The sequence below is a fragment of the Pristis pectinata genome, chromosome 7, assembly GCF_009764475.1.
Source record: "Pristis pectinata isolate sPriPec2 chromosome 7, sPriPec2.1.pri, whole genome shotgun sequence".
Classification (NCBI taxonomy): domain Eukaryota; kingdom Metazoa; phylum Chordata; class Chondrichthyes; order Rhinopristiformes; family Pristidae; genus Pristis; species Pristis pectinata.
Window position 1 is genome coordinate 26621213 of NC_067411.1, and position 17718 is coordinate 26638930.

The 17718-nt window shown below is 38.6% G+C and overlaps 1 protein-coding gene across 3 annotated transcripts; it reads left to right on the forward strand.

Moving 5' to 3' along the window:
* Window positions 1-57: 57 nt before the first annotated feature.
* On the forward strand, window positions 58-16144 carry ankra2 (ankyrin repeat, family A (RFXANK-like), 2). Of its 3 annotated transcripts, none has more exons than XM_052019572.1 (9): window positions 58-199; window positions 5211-5536; window positions 8472-8624; window positions 9252-9317; window positions 9685-9782; window positions 11780-11905; window positions 13644-13710; window positions 14510-14590; window positions 15715-16144. In XM_052019572.1, exons 2-9 carry the CDS (start codon window positions 5248-5250, stop codon window positions 15768-15770), a joined length of 936 nt encoding a protein of 311 aa, XP_051875532.1. In that variant the 5' UTR covers window positions 58-199; window positions 5211-5247; the 3' UTR covers window positions 15771-16144. The 3 variants fall into 3 exon arrangements, with proteins under 3 accessions (XP_051875532.1, XP_051875533.1, XP_051875531.1); XM_052019571.1 differs by lacking the exon at window positions 58-199 and adding an exon at window positions 274-409; XM_052019573.1 differs by lacking the exon at window positions 11780-11905.
* Window positions 16145-17718: the final 1574 nt, after the last annotated feature.

Here is a 17718-nt window from a genome sequence, read left to right on the forward strand (position 1 = left end):
AAACTACAGTCTGTGCCAAATGACAGTCGAAAGCGGAACAATATTCCCGCTAGAATGCAAAATTTGATCTGTTTTAGCGAGACGAAACCCTTGTTTCAAACGCTACGGGCAACCGTGGGCCACAGACCGGCGATGATTCAGCGTCTGGGCACGATGATGGGCGGACAGTTTGCGATACAGTGATGCGTTTCAGGGAAAGGTACGAATTTTAATCGTCTGCCGAAGCTCCGTTCACGAAGGGCAGTTGTATTAGTCTGGTGGCGGTGCTTGGTGGGCGGCGAGCAGGCATTTTGAACAAACTTTATTAGCAGCGGCAGTGTCCGCCTCTCGGGGGATGATGGGAAGGCGACCGGACAGCGTCCTGATGGTGGCGTCGACACCCCGGGGGCGCCGAGTCCTGCCCTGGGAGGTAAGCGGCGCTGATAAACGGCAGCCATCCGCGGGGAGGTGGCGACGGGTTGGTGGCTCTCATTTGCCCTTCAGCCGCTGGAGCCATCCCACGCCCGAGCAGCCAGGCCACTGTTCACGGGCAACGATCGACGTTTGCAGCCGCCCGCGTTCGGACACCGGGCGAGGCTTCTCCGTCTCTGCAAAACTCACCGTCGCTCAGTCTCAGACAAGGAAAGGGAGCTCGCAAGCCCTTTAACTGCCTGCTTAATATTAAGATCTAAATGCTCCTTAACATATTCTTTAAACCCAAGTGGTTTATGGTGAAGGAGCAACGAACCCCAATGGAGTTGGAAAGTACTAAATGTTTTGCTTATATCGTCACACACACACACACACAGAGCAGTCTTTTAAATTTATGGGAAAGCAAAACAATCTGCAGGTACTGGAAATCTGACATAAAAATATGTAATGCTGAAAATTGATAGACTGACAGGCAGGCAGCATGTGTGGAAAGGGACCAAAATCGATGATTCAGGTCAAAAGGCAGCCATCAGAACTGGCAAATTGAGAAACTACTATCTTTTAAGTCACAAAGGGGATGGAAGGGGAGGATAAAGAGAATGTGTGTGATAGGATGGGGTTATCGAGGTGACACAAATGCTGTCGATGTCATTGTTAGACGATGAGTTGCTAATCTAACAATGACAACATTTGACATTGCTGTTGATGTCAAATGCTGTTGATGTCACAGTTTGTCAACCTAGAAGAATGTAAATAGAGGGAGGTGAATGAGGGTAATAGAAAGTGAAAAATGCTGGAACTGTGAGTTGCTGAAATTGGCATTTGCTGGAAAACTGAAATAAAAGGGAATGATGGAAATACTCATCAGATCAGGCAGATCTTTTGAGACAGAAAAACTAAATTAACGTTCTAGGTGGATGAACTGGTCAGTTTTGACACAAGCAGGAAAGGTTCAATATTTGAAATTGCTGAATTCATTGAGTCCCAAGGGCTGCAATGTGCCTAAAGATGCTGTTTCTCCAGCTTACGTTGGACTTTTTTCAAACACTGTATGTAAGAAATAGGAGTAGATGTAAGTTCCTGATGCCTGTGCTACCATTCAATAAAATCAAGATTGATCCAGTCTGCTCTCTCCTTTAATCCTTGACTCCCCATAGTGTAAATGTCTATGTCTCCATGTTGAATATATTAAGTGACTCTGCCTCCTCAGTTCTCTGGGGTAGAGAATTCCAAATATTTGTACCCCTCTGAGAAAAAAAATCTCCTCGTCTCTGTTTGAAATGGGTGACTCCTTATTCTAAATCTATACCCCATAGTTCCTCCGTGGGAGAAGTAGCCTGTCAACAAAATAAGAAAAACAGTAGGTGATTTTCAATATGATTATAGACTTCTGTACTCCAGTGATTATAGACCCAACCTGCTCAACCTTTCTTTGTATGTCAACCCCTTCATTTCCAAGAACTAACCAAGGAAGATGGTGGAATCTTGTTGAAGATTCTTTTAGAATGCAGGAAGCAGCACCAATACAGCTATCAAAGTGCAGGAAAAAGGGGTGAGGGAGTGGCCTGAATAGGGCTGCAGCAAAGATTGTTCCTCACATCCCATGAGGAGGCAGGCATAGGTTGGACCCTTGCAAGTTCCAACAGCTACACCTTTGATTCGGAATAAATGAGTGGAGTTAAAGAGAAATTATTCAATGTGAGAAAGAGTTCACCCAGGCTTCTGAGGGTATTGGTGGAAGGAAACTGATTGGGCCTCTGTTGAAGGAAAAAATAAAGAGCTTTTAACAGTATGGGATGGAGGTGTAGAGGGATTGGACATCCATGGTGAAGATAAGCCGTTAGGACCAGGAAACCTGAAACATTCAAAGTGACCAAGGGTGTCAGAATGTTGAATGGGGAGGGAATGGACAAAGGAAGAAAAGGTAGAATTATGGTTCTGTGAAATGTGTTCTGTGGATTCAAAACAGGCTGAAACAGTGGGTCCACCAGGACAGTCCTGCAGGTGGATCTTGGGGAGGAGATGGAAACAAGATGAGTTGGGGAGGGGCGATGAGACTGGAAGCTATGAGGGGAATGCTCTGAGGAAATGAGGTCAGTGATCGCCTGGAGGACAACAACCTGATTTCAGTAGTAGGACATTGTCTGATGGGAGGTATGAGGAGGTGTCGGAAAGCTGACATTCAGACTCTGTAAGGTAGAAGTCAGACTGCCAAACCACAATAACATTTCCCTTATCAGTAATTTTGATAATGTCAGTGTCTGTCCTTAGTGATCAGAGTGCTGTGAGTTCAGAGAGGGGTAGATTAGATTAAGGACAGTGGAAAAATTGAAGGGGTCAATGTTATGAAGGTACTTAGTGATGAGGGGCTAAAAGACCAAAGGTAGGGGATGCAATTGAATCGGGAAATCTGGAGACAGGAGAAAGTGGCAATGGGATTTAATTAGAAGTATGAGGTAATACATCAGGTGAAGATAAACAAAAGGAAAGATTACACAAGTGATTTTAGAATACTAAACTGTGTATGAGAACAGGGATCTTTGTGTCCAAATCTTCTTGAACCACTCAGGTCCAGATATTATTCAGATGGTTTTGTTGTGGGATCACTAACCTGATCCATTGGGGGAAAAAAATCGGAACCCTAGTTTAATATATAACCCTGACGAATGTAAAAACACAAGCGAAATAGCCAATTAAAACTGGCAGTCTTTCTGATAATACAATAATCCTTCGGTACTCTTCAGAACTGTCAACCTAGGTTAACAGTTGAAATTTAGAATAATGCTTGAATTCACAAAATTCTGATTTGTTCTACTAAATGAGGCAATGGCAACTAATTGATAGGTGTAGTAATGTCTCACAGTATTCATCTAACTGTTTTAATGAAGTGGTCAAGTTCACAAAGGCACAATGCTGCTGATCATAAGATAGTTCAAATTTCCTCTGAGTTCCCTCTGTCCCTCTATCTTTGCCTTCCTGACTGCTCTTCCTCCAGTTTAAGCGGTCATGGGTTATGGATTCCCTGGAGTTAGTGGGAATATTGCTTTTATTAGAATAGTCTGTTAGAGTAGACAGAATAGTCTGTCTGTTTGATGAGTCTGGCATCGAGCATGCCACTTATGTGGCCAGCCCAATCTCAATGATTTTTAATTAGTCAATTACTATTGGGAACATTGGCCTGGGAAAGGGCACATATATCGGTTTGTTTATCCTTCCAATGTATGTGGAGGATTACGTGGAGGCTGTTGGTGATGTCTCTTCAGTACATTGAGGTGCTTGGTCGTGATAGATTGATTACCACCATTCAGGGTCCCAGACAATCCTTCCAGGTGAGGCATTGCTTCACCTGGGAGTCTAAGGGTATCATATATTGCATCCATTGCTCCCGGTGCGGCCTCTATACATCGGGGAGACCCGACCCAGATTGGGCGACCGTTTCATCGAGCACCTTTGCTCTGTCCGCCACAACAGCCAGGACCTCCTGGCAGCCACGCACTTTAATTCCACATCCCACTCCCATACTGACATGTCTATCCATGGCCTCTCTACTGCCACGTTGAGGCCAGACACGGGTTGGAGGAACAACGCCTCATATTCCGCCTTGGGAGTCTCCAACCTGATGGCCTCAACATTGATTTCTCTAACTTCTGGTAACCCTACCCCTTCTTTATCTTACCCCACCCCACCATTTGTCTTCCCTTATTCCTGTGGCTCCCTTCCCCCACCTTGATGACTTGCCCATCTCCTCTCCTCCCCTTCTCCATCCTTTATTCCATGGTCCACTGCCCTCTCCTATGGGATTCCTTCTTCAGCCCTTTGCCTCTTCTACCTACCACCTCTCAGTTTATTACATCTTCTCCCCCCTCCCCTACCCTCCTACCTTTCCTCTCTCACCTGGACACGCCTATCACCTGAACTCCACCTGATTCTGGCTTCTGCCCTCCTCCTTTCCATTGGCCCAAAACGTCGACTGTTTATTTCCTTCTATGGATGCTGCCTAATCTGCTGAGTTCCTCCAGCACTTTTTGTGTATTGTTACATAAATGTGAATAGCTTGCTAGGGTTGTAAGATGGTCAATAATTAATGCACACTATTGAATTCCATTTGCAATTCCTCAGATGCTACATGCAGTAATGCACTGCTTCTCTTAGTCGATATCTTAGAAGCCTATACAGTAAAATTGCAACATCCTGCATTTTCAGGACTTTGGTAGTACCAGAACAGCAGATTTTCTGGACTATTAATACCCAACACATTTTAATTTTTTTTAAATGTTACCATATTATAATAAGTTTCAGGTAAGCTTAAAGGTGACATGGGAAACTTGACCCCGGCAAATTGAAAGGGAGTACGCCATATGTTATCTAGATAGCCAATTGCTCACCACCGGGATTTCCAAAGATCAAATAGTAGATTGCCACTGCCTGATAGACCATGAGTTTTGGCCTAAATTTGAGGCTTTGATCATCTAATGTCATTTAAGAGGAAGGAGTTTTAAGGGGTAAGATTTTTTACACGGAGAGTGAATGATATCTGGAATGCATGCAAGAAGAGGTAGTGGAATCAGATACAATTACTACCTTTAAGAGACATTTAGACATACACTTAAATAAGCAAGGCATAGAAGGATATAGTCCTAATGCAGTTAAATGTGATCAGTGTAGATGGGCATAAAGGTCAGCATGAATGTAGTGGGCCGAAGGACCTATTTCTGTGCTGTACAGCTCCATGATGACTTTTTTCTTCCTTATTTGTTGTGTGTTCATTGATCTGGTTTATTTTAATGTTGTACCAACAGATGGAGTAGTGAATTTTACTGACTGAATTGAATAGAAATGGCTGCAGTGGAGAACCCAGCCACTGAGGCTGAATCATCTGAAGGTGGAAATGAGAATAATTCTTCATTGGTTGAAATTCCATACATCAAGGTGGAGCCACATGCTGAAAATCTTGCAGAAGTGGGTCCTTCCCAAAATGTTGCTATGGGAATGAAATTTGTTCTTCCCAATAGATTTGACATGAATGTTTGCTCTCGATTTGTGAAGTCTCTGAATGAGGAAGAAAGTAAAAACATTCAAGATCAGGTGAATTCTGATCTGGAAGTGGCCTCTGTATTATTTAAAGGTAGGTAATATGTAAATATTTTAGATTGACTCTATAATTGCATCAACTAAAAAGAAATATTGGTTAATCTTTTGGTTCTGGACACTATCAGGGTTGAAGAGACAATATGGATGAATCCTTTCAATGAATTGGCTAAAACACAGAAAAAAATTCAGAACAAAAGGAGAAAATTATTGATTATGGTACCACTGATCTCAGCAGGCAATCCGAGTGGATTTTGTGGCTTGGGAATACGTTCTTTAAAAAAGTAAACTGCAAGAAGGTGAAAAATTTGGATAATGTATAACAGTAATCTCAGTTAATCTGGACAAAGCCATAAATCATGAGTACTAATTAACTATTGGAGAATTGGCAGAACTATGCGTACAAGTCTGCTAACGCACACTTTAAATACAGTTCAAACTACCACATTTATTTTGTGTGACAAGGAAGGAAGGGCTAATTCAAGCCTCTTTTTTAGACAGTGATAGCTTAAACCATTTTGAAGTCATGGTTCTCATTCGAAATGCCAATTTTTTTGGTATTCATTTTTCAGGATGAAGTTGTCGCTAATGAAGCGAGCATTCATTGCCCATTCCCTACAACCCTCTTCAAGGAGGGAGTGAGCCACCTCCTTGAAGCAGTGCAGTCCTCCTGGTGAAGACACTAGGATGGGGAATTCCAGGGTTTAGACTAAGCATTGATGAGGAACAGTGATATATTTCCATGCCAGGATGATAGTCTAGTTATGTTTGCTAGGGATATAACTATCCTGTTCTGTATTGGGACTACACTGGGCATGTTATCAATGTGACAAAGCTGTAAAAAAATTAAAAGACTGGAGCACTTTACTTAATTTAAAATGGGCCTTTATCGCAAAATAAGCAAATATAAATATCTGCCACTATAGTAAAGTTTAATGTAATTGAGCTTTATTTAGAAAATTATATATGGGGTTGGTCATCTCATTTCAAAAGTAAATTGTGCTAAGTATCTTTATAACAATTCAGAAGTTACCTAGAAACAATGAAGTATTTTGAGACGATGAATACGCCAAAGACACATTGACTTGAAATGTACTCGCCTTTTGCCAGTAGAAGGGAAAGGAATAGGGCTGTTCAAAAAAAAAACACGCTGGTAAAGTGCTCCTTATGGGTCAATGTATTCCTTATTTCTGTCTACACATTGCAGCAGACCACATCTGATCTCTAACTTTCTCCCTGAATCTAGCACTGAATGCAGGGGCAGTTCCAGATCAACCTTCACTGTGAGCGAGATACATTTTGTATCTGGTCTCTTAGCTGTTGCCTGTTTCCACTCTCGACAACAATGACTGATTAGGCACAAAGAGAATCTTTATTAACTAACAATTACCTTTATTGGTTCAGTTAAAAACAAACATGCAATTCATACCGTTTGGTTAAAGCAAGCATGCAATTCATACAAGACTAAATATCTGTGCGCACACTCTGAACAGTCAAAGAATAGAAAAGCTACACCCAGAATTGGAATTTGCACTGGCCAGGCGTCGCTCTTGATCTCGACGTAATCTCTGCGTTTCTGACATGGGGTCACCACTCCCACGATGGTTAGTCTCCAGGGTGCTTCTACGCCCAAAATCCTCCATCCTAATCCTCTTTCTTATCAGATCGATCTATTGTGTTTCGAGTTTGTTGGCTCTGGCTTATTTGGCTGACCTGCGTCAGCTTCTCATTGGATCTGGCCCAAGTCTACACGCTGCATTACTTTATTGCTCTTCCACAGATAAGGACTTGTGCCTCATGTCACCTTCTTTGTTCTCCCTGAGTCAGGCCAGTTCAACCAGGTCAGCCAAGCACTGGGCTTGGGTTCCTTCAGGTCACAGACTGTTCTTTTCATAAGCCTGCAGTTTCTACCTAATTAAGAAGCAGATCACAAACAGCTTCTTATTTGGAAATGATCTCTGGTTTAGCAGATTATTGGTAGGGACCTCATTGTGTCCACTTTCAGTTGCTCTGATCAAGCCATCCCTGAGCAAGAACGAGTTCACAGAACAGTTCACAAAATGGTGGTCGCAAGAACAGTCTCACATAATGGTAGCCTCCATTCTTTCCACCACATGGCAAGAACAAAGACATTTGTTTTGTCTCTTTCCACTGTCCTTGACTCATTCCAGTTAGCTGTTCTGCAGATTTTAATTCCTTTATGGCTAACACAGCTTTACCTAGCATGGTCCCATTCATTTGAATGGAGTCACCAACCTGCATGATAAAGAAAACTGGTTTGCTAGCTTTTTTGTTTTCATTAATATTACTGTTTTAGATAAATATGTTTAATTAATTTTATTACTTTCTTAATATTCTAAATATATTTTAACTTTTTAAATGTTTCTGATCCTTGGGACTGGGTCTCAGGATCCACTGCCTGCAGCCTGATGGCCACTCTTGGATCACTCTGAGCTCATTAGGAGTTATGTAGCAGCAAAAAGCTGCTGTCAGCTCAGTCCCAGGCAAATATAAATGTAATCCGTTTCATTATAAAAATCTTTTTTTTCCCCAAAGTCCATCAATCAGAATGATACCTAGACTAAAAGGATCTTAGCTGTGATGCAACAGTACATTAGTTTAAGATATATTCACAGTAGCTGAAGTTTAAAGTGAAATCTATTTAAGTCATTTATGGGGAAGGAAGAAATGTTATATTATTATCTGACCTGATCACTGACTGAAGGAAGAGACACCAAGTAGACCAACAATTTAATGCAAAAAGTGTTAGCAATACATGTGAGAGAGAAGATCACTTTTTAAATATTTATCACTCTTGTCCCTTCCTCAACACAATTTATATTCTACAGCTTGTGACTGAGTAAAAAGTTGATATTTACGTGAAATATCAAATATTAGCATTTGTGAACAGCAGCAGAAATTTTTACACGAGGATTTTATTTACAGGTTTTAAAATGCTTGTGTTTTTTCAGCTGAGTGCAATATACAAACTTCTCCTGGAATTCAAGTAAGGCATGTCTACACGCCATCAGTAACCAAGCACTTCTCACCCATTAAACAGTCAACAACCTTGACTAACAAACATCGTGGAAATGAAATATCTGCAGCACCCTTGCTGTTGCACTGTAAGTCTGATGTAAATTTAGTTTATTTGCACCAAAATTACCTTTGATTTAATGTATACTATGATATGTAAAACTTAATAATGAAGATAATGCTACATATGCTGCCTATATGAAGCTATGTTCCTGTGATGCTGCTGCAAGTAAACTTTTCATTGCATCTGTGCATACGTGTACTTGTGCATATGTGACAATAAACTAAACACTTGTGACAATAAACTCAACTTTGATTTTGACGTAGATTTTTGCTTGAGTGAATGAAATTGTTTAGCTGAAGTAGATTGTTGTCTTTTAAGAGAATGAACTAAATTCCTTATTTTTTAAAAGAACAGGTCACATTTTTTCTTTTTCTCATTCATATGTAATCTTCAGCCAAGGACTCGTGTCAGTGATATCTGTTCTATTTGGCAGATACGCATACCAATATCACGAGGATATTGACTCCACAGTGGAGTAAAGAAATTTTATATGGTCCACTCTGGAGGAAGATAGAACAGTTTTGGCTGTTGGTGGTGAAAGAAATTCTGTCATCGTGGAATTTTCATGGAAACTTGCTTTTGAGAATAAACTGTGTTGAACAAATTGTTTTTGTGTTCTATTATGAACCTAATTTTAAACATATTTTTCTAGCTTTGTCTGTACATCAGCTGGCAGCACAAGGGGAATTACTTTATTTGGCGAGTCGTATAGAGCAAGGTGAGTTCTTCACAACTTGAGATGTTTTGTATGATTTGTCTCACTGGTGATGCAGACACTGACCTCAGGGTCATCTAGCACTGAGATCAAGAGGGATTTTATTTTGTTCAGGGTTATGAATCTATGGAATCCTTTCTCTCTCTCACACTGCCCCAATCCCTATAGGGCTCTGGATACTTAGTCGTTGGTTATATTCAAAGCTGGCAATGATGGGCTTTTAGAATCAGATGAGACAGTGGAGCTGAGTTATCAGATCACCATCATCTTGTTAAATGGCAGAACAGGCTAAAGGGGTAGAGTGGCCTACTTCTTCTATTTCTTATGTCTACAAAATAGAGTGAATGCCTCTGTTTTATATAATTTCTAGACAATCTTCTAAACATGCAAGATGAGCAAGGGTTTACTCCACTCATGTGGGCAGCAGCTCATGGACAAATTGCAGTGGTGGAGTTTCTACTACAGAATGTAAGGAATTTATCTCTGTCCTTTATGTACTAACTATAGATAATATCAGACATACAGTAATAAAATTGTTAGAATGGAAGCAAGATAAATATGAGAAAATGTTTTAGCTTTCATACTCTTTGATATACAATAAGTTAAGTGTACAGTGGAGATTTCCCTATCTTTTTCATAGTAAAGTTGATGGACGTGATTTGTTTTAAAATTGGGAAAATGTTGGTTGGTTGGAAATCTCAAACTGTTGGTATGTAGCCATTCCACTGCACATATGGATCATAATCTCCGTGCTTCTCACTGAAGCCCCAGCAAATGTAGTGCATTAGTGTCAGTCTTTTGATGGGTCCTGCTGTCCATCTACCCTACAACATTCATATTTTGGGAATTATTTTAACTTCTTTTTCAGTTCTTTCATCTACTGAGGATGCTGATTTAAGCACAATTTTATGGCTGCTCTCTGGGGTGTGAGCTTGGTGTGTGACCTTAAGCAAAATTACAAGCAATACTTCCCCCACCACCATCCCTCCCCCTCTTTATTTTTAAAAAAACAAAGGAAGAGTAGGCTCATGCTCTTTCTTCATTGAGACTAATTACATCATGATTGTATTTCCACTAAGATTAATGAACTCAGCTGTGAATTTCATGATCTATATGGAATAACTGTACTGGTCAGTACTTTTATCTCCAAGGGGAGTGGAGGAGAGTAGCTGGATTTTTACTGCTAATAATTTTTTTTACTCTTAATGCAACTATTTTATAAGTATTCATTTGGGCAGTGAAGAGACTAAGATAACATTCAACAAAATTCTCTGATGAATGTGATGTGCAAAGGAGGTCCTTATTTCTTTTGTTATTCTTTGGGATGTGAACCTTTAAGTATTGAGCCATGCAGACCATATGGTAAAGCAGTTCTTGCAGTCCAATTAGAGGATCTTTACAACAAAGAAATGCTGTGATGTGTCCAAACTGGAATAGCATGCACTTTGGATAAGACATTTTTCCCATGAGTCCTATGCCCTTGTCCGTCTGGATTATGGAAGTACCAGTTTTGGGAGATGTTGCTGAAAAAGCCATGATAATTTTGGGCAGTAAATTATCTAGGTATGCCTTGCTTCAATGGTGTATTTGTGGTGGAGAGACCAAGTATTAAAGTTAGTGAATGTGATTTTTAACATTAGGGTGATGCAGGACAGGTCATCTATGAAGCACCTTGAATTCTAGTGCCATTGTCTTCCAACAACCATAATCATCTTCCTTTGAAGCAGTAATAACTGCAACCACTGGAGGAGTTTATCCCACCAGTCCCATTCCAGACCTCTCCAGGCTCTAATTGACTCTCATTATACTAAAGCGTCCTGGTACTACACCTAATTAATCACTTGATAACAGGGTCAGTCACTGTCATTTCTCCCCTAGAAATTATTTTTTTTAGTCCATGTTTGGACCAGGTATGCAATGAAGTTTGGAACTGAAATGTTCAGTTGGAACCCAAATTGACCTTTAGTTACTGGGTTATTTATGAGTAATTGCTACTTGATAAGACCACACATAACTCCTAATGACAGAGGCTGATGTAACAGTAATTAGCTGGTTTGTATTTATCCTGCTTTTTGTGATCCAAGCTCATTGCTGAGCATTGTAACTGTTGAGGAACAATTTAGCTGGAGCTCAGCAAGGTGCGGAGAACAAGTATTCAACACTAACATCGGCATGTTGTGTCTGTTCTCCCAGCCTTTGTTCAGTTCTGTGAACTCAATTTGATGCCTCTTTCCACATCCCTTCTTAAAGGACATTTTTGTGTTTCAATATAGTAAGAAAATTTGCAGCTTAAAATTATGATCCATAAATATTTGATTGAAGAAATATTTATATATTGTACATAATTTTGTTTCTAACTAGTTTATTTTCTCATTCTAAAATAAATAGTTATTTTGTTACAAGGCAATTATAAGTGCAGGTTTTTGCTTTTCTATGAAATTTAAGCTACACATTTCTTTCTGAAGGGAGGTGATCCACATCTTTTAGCAAATGGGAGGGAGAGTGCACTATCATTGGCCAGCAGTAAAGGCTACTCAAACATTGTAAACATGCTGCTTGATTATGGATGTGATGTGAATGAGTATGACTGGGTAAGTGCCATTAATATTTTATTTGCCAATTTTTTTTATTTATTTAGAAATCAAATAATATTTTGAATAAAATTTGATTGAGCAAATTAAATAAAATGAAAAACCTTCAGTTTGGAGAAATTTGTGCTTGAATTTATCATCATTTATTTCTCTCCATTTGCTCATTCAAACATAATGTTCTGATGGCATAATGAAGAAACTTAAAGTAGCTATTGAGCCAAAACCCTGAGATTAGTAAAATAACATCAATAGGGGCAGCCATTAACTTTGTGTATTTCAGCAGTTTTACATTTTAGATGTGAATGCTAGCTATATTTTTCCACTTTGCCAAGTTTAATACCTCTTAAGCATTTGTGGAATCAATAGATGGGAATTTGTGGTTGATAACAAATCTGTCGGCACTTGCCATCATTACTCTGTATAACTGACAGCAAGTTCTGTTATCTTCAGATGTGGCTATTGCTGCCAGAATTGTCTTGCGTCTCCACAGGGTGTGCTGTTGCAGTCTTTATAGACATTAAAAATGTTTAAGACATGTTGGAGCTGTAACTAAGATTTCTCTCTGTGTTGCATTTCCTTAGAATAATATGAAAATTCTATCATTTGAAATACTTTTGTTAAAGTTTGATACTTATACCTCTATATTAATTTGATAACATTTTTCAAACTACCTGCTTTCTTTAAAAAAAATCATTATCAGTGCTGTTTATTTTTTTGATTTGCTATCTTTGAGAATTTTGACATCCGATTGGTTGATCAGCCTGCTTCGTGACATGAGAGTCATTGAATCATACAGCACAGAAACGGGCCCTTCAGCCCACTGAGTCTGTGCTGGCCATCAATGACCCACACTAATCCTATATTATTGCTGCCCTCCCCCCATGCCTCAGACATTCCTACCAACACCCCCAGATTCTAGTACTTGCCTACACACTAGGGGCAACTGACCATGACCAATTAACCTAGCAACCCACAGGTCATTGAGATGTGGGCAGTAACTAGAGCACCTCGAGGAAATGCATCTTGTCACAGGGGGATCAAGCAAACTCCAGTTAGGCAACAGTGGAGGTCAGGATTGAACACTGGAGCTGTAAGGCAACATCTGTATTAGCTGCCAGCCCCAAAATTGTTACTGAAGTCCACAGATCCCCTGTCAAAAGATTGCAATCAATGTCAGATAAAGGAAAATCTGTGCCACAGAGCTCATTAAATTCTTTTTGCTCCTTACCTTGAGGTCAGCTGCAAGAAGAGCAGGTGAGTTCTCTTATGTTTATTCCTCAAGCAAGATCATTGAAGTTGTTTGGTTAATTGTATATTGCTGATTGTGGGAGCATGCTGTTCTCATATTGGCAGCTGCATTTCATACATCAAAACAGTGATTACATTTAAAATATTTAGTTGTCTAGAAAAACATTACATAAATGCAAGTCTTTCATTCTTATCAAGTACATGGCTTACCAGGCCACTCTAAGAGCAATTAAAAGTTGGCCAGATTATAAATGAGAACCAGGTAAGAATGACAGGCAGATTGCTTTGCCCAGAAGACCTCTGAACTTACTAGATTTTTGCAGCAATATTATAGCTTCAAGGTCATATTATTCTAAGCAATCATGCTCTTGTGTTGCATTTCTGAGAAATTATACATCGATTAGTATGATAATCTATTTTGTTTCTTAAATTTAAGTGCAGTATTTAGTTCAGTCATTGCTCAAAAATATTTCTCTTTTTCTGGTTGCAGAATGGGGGAACTCCTTTGCTTTATGCTGTGCATGGAAATCATGTAAAATGTGTGGAGACGCTGTTGGGTAAGTCAGCCCAAAAACAAAATAACTTTTAAGTTCTGGTGAATAATTTTACCTGAGATTTTCAATGCATAGGTGTGAAACACAGGCATAGCTTTTAAAACTATGCAATGCTGCATGATTTTCTTAAATATTAAATCCATTTTTTTTTATATGGAGATTCAGGCAGCATTGCTCAGTTTACCTTAAAAAGTACAAGTAGTGGTATGGGTTCTCATTTCAGTTGAAACTTTGTTCTGCTGATTTCCATTAGCTGCTCTGTATATCATATATCATGTAAATAAAAGTAGTTAACTATTTGATTTATTGACCTCTGGGTATGGTGGTGGCATTGCAGTTAAGTTACCAGGCTAGTAATTCAGGTGCTTGTCGTGTAACTTACAGATGCCAGGGACCAGAGTTCAAACCCCATCTTGGAAGATGTGGAATTTAGATCAGTTAATAATCTGCAACTTACAAAACAATAAACAAGTAATAATGACCACAAAACCATCAGATTGTTGTAAAAACTCAACCAATTCATTGATGCACTTACTCCATCTGTCCTAAATGTAACTCCAGACCCAGCTACATGGTTAACTCTCAGATGTCCTCTGAAATGGTAAATCAAGCCATTCTGTTCTACCAGAACTGCTACCTATGGATTGCCATTCTTCAAGAAGGTGACTTGCCCTCATGATGGATGTCCAATAATTGCTACCCCTTGCCAGCAACTCGTAGGTCTCAAAAAAAATGAACATGAAGTTCATTTGAAGTACTTTCAATCATTGTTTGATCTGACAGGTTTTTACTCTCTTTGCAGAATATGGTGCTGATCCAACTGTTGAAACGGATTCAGGATTTAATGCTATGGATATGGCGGTAGGGCTGGGTTTCAAAAATGGTAATTATTAAATTTGATTTTATTATGCATTTATCCTGTTTGATTAAGTACAGCTTATTTAAAGGTTTTAATCAACAATAACTAAAGTACCTCCTCATTTATCAACGCAAGTAAAGTTTTTAAGATGCAATTTTTTTGTCTTAACAAAAAAAAACTATTACTGATTGAAACTGTTTGGAGTGAATTTGGGGAAGATTTCCTGTTATGCCTTCTAATGTTATTCCCTTTTTCATCCATGTATCTTGACACCTATTCTCACACCAGGCTCTGTGGTCAACTGCAAGTACACCAAGGTGATTTTTTTTTCCCCTCCCAATTTCATCACCATGCCATAAAAACACTAAAACTTTATTTGACACCACCCCAAGCCATGTAAATGGGGAACTAGGGGACATAGGGTACCCAATTTCTATAATATTCACATCAAAGCCCACGAATCTTTCAGTTGTCAGTCAGCCAACAGCATATCCACCTTATATGTGCACATCTTGCAGAAGTCCTCTTGTATGATAAGTCACAAAAATGCCTGTGTTCATTTAGCTGTTGTAGTTAATGTTCTGTCTTTGATATTACACTGGAATAAACAGCTAGGTCAATAGTCAAGGTGCAGTGTTTTGGGTTAATTTCCAGCTTTTAATGAGACACACCAATAGAGTTCCAAAAATTGCATTAACAAAATTAAAATACTTATTTGAGCTATTTTGTTCACTTATAAACCTGAAAAATATGAAATTAATTCCATGAATTTTTTTTAGAAAATATGTCATTTTTCCATCTGTACCAGCTATATTGCTGGTACCATCAACAAGCAGTTTTTTAATTCTCCCTGTGTGTTGTTCTTTGATTGCTTCATTCCCTTGCTAGTAGGAATTGTTAAGTGGCACTCATTACAAGGCACTTCAAACTTTTGGCACCTGCTTATTCACATGCTTGTTGACTATTATTTTCCATTTGTTTCCCTTCTGATGAAAGGTCATTGACCTGAGCCATTAGTTCTATTTCAATTTCTAGCTAGCATTTTCTGTCTTTCCTTTCAGATTTTCAGCTTTGGGACTATTTTTGCACTACTGCTTGTATCTGTAAATAGGAATTTTGCGTTTTCTAATTTGGCAATTTCCCTCTAGTTCAACAGGTTATCGAAGCCCATTTGCTGAAGTTGCTATTGAACATTAGAGAATGATAATGTGGCACCTCTAGCAATCATAGAACAATGAATCTTCACCTGCATGGTCTGGATTTGCCGAGAGAATGTTCCAAAATGTTTATGTTTGACAGTAAACCAGTCACCTTACCGATTGTTGCAATTTGTCCATGGTTGAAGAAAGAGACGATTATTCCTGATCCAGCTTTGCCTGTGATGAAGATAAAACTGGTGAATGTGATTAAAGACTTGCTTTATAATTTATTGGGTGGTGTATTATACCATTATTATTGGGCACTAGTGTACCCTATGCCATAAAGGGAAACCATTTGTTGAAGTACTGTAAGATTGTACCAAGATTACTTAGGTCTAAAACAGAGGGAATAAAACTTCCTGACGAAGAAGAAATTCCATTAAGTTTTGTCTCTGTCATTATTGATTAGGAACCTTAGTGAATAATGTTTCTAAACCCATTATTGATCTTTGGAACTCCATTTTCAAGCAATAAATAGAACTTGCAGTTGTCAAGCCATAGTGGGGGTGTGAAGAGAAAATGGAAGTTATTTTGGGTTGAATTGGTTTCATGTTGATGAAACTGACAATTGAAATTAAAAACTACTTCAACTATCTGTATCAGGCTGATAATCAGATACCCAAAACAAAAAAATCTGCAATACAGACTACTGTTTGATCAGTTTGCCTCACTGGTGGAAACTGAAATCATATACCTTTCACAATGGATGAGGGAGGGTAAGAAACTGGCATTTTACAAGTCTGCTCCTGAAATTCATGTGATCAAATACAAAATGGATACAAGGATATTAGCAGTAAAATGTTTGCCAAATGATCATGAAATTCCTGTAAGTAATTACTGAATAGGTACAAGGATCTTGGCGGTAAAATGCTTGCCAAATGATAATGTTCGTGGTTTTGCTGGCCATAGCTAGTAGAATCCTCGCTCTCGGTGATAGATCTATTTAAACATCAGTTGAGGTGCTCAAGTGCACAGTAACCCCATACAAAATAGACCCTACATTAATCAAATAAAATGTTATTTGGCGCATAGACATTTACACTAGTTTGAATTCTGAACATTCAAAGAAACCTAAAAAAATGCAGGATTTTACATTTTGGCTCTTTTTAAAACTGTGATCCTGGATCCTCAGTAATATTTTCCGAGAGGGCACATTACTAATCTGCATTATATGGATGAGTTTTATTAACATACTGTGGAGTTCAGGAGTTAAAAAATAAAAATTAAGATTCCACATCCTAATTCATTTAAAAGGTGCCCTACATAATAATTTCAGTGATTTGAAATAATTCCTTTAAACCAGAAAATTAACAGTATGTGTGAATATAATTCAACATCTATAAACTTACATTATTAAAAACATCTTTAAAATGTTATTGAATAGTGCTAGCTGCAACAATTGCAATGCCAGTTTCAAAATGCTGTTAGATCAGTTCAAATCTGAACAGTGGTTGACACTTAAATCCATTTATTGGATTTTTATTTTACAGGGCAATTAAAATAAGTTCAGTTTCCAGTTAGGTTACTTGGTGAGATTATTTTCAAACTTAAATTTTCTTTTTCTCTTGTTTACTTTGACATGAAAGCAGTATGCTTTGCTTACTTGTTTGCTTGGCTACTTTTTACTTAAGGCAGAGTAGAGTATCTGCATGATTGTATTGGAGAATCCAAGGAAGAAGTGAAGATGCCCTCATCTAGTGTACTTCAAACTGCGTGACCCACCAAGTTTAAAGTAATATCTAACCAACAGGTTCAGAAATAATTTCAGGTTAATATTTTGCTGTCTATTGTTGAAAACTTGTCTATTTGTTCTATTAAGTATTTGATCCAACTGTCCTTGCTAACATATATATTTAAACAATTAAATTTTACCAAGGATGCTTGTTTAAATTATTATTTTTATTAAACTTCTAAAGTTTTTTTTATGTATGAAATGAGCAAAGCAATCTGGTT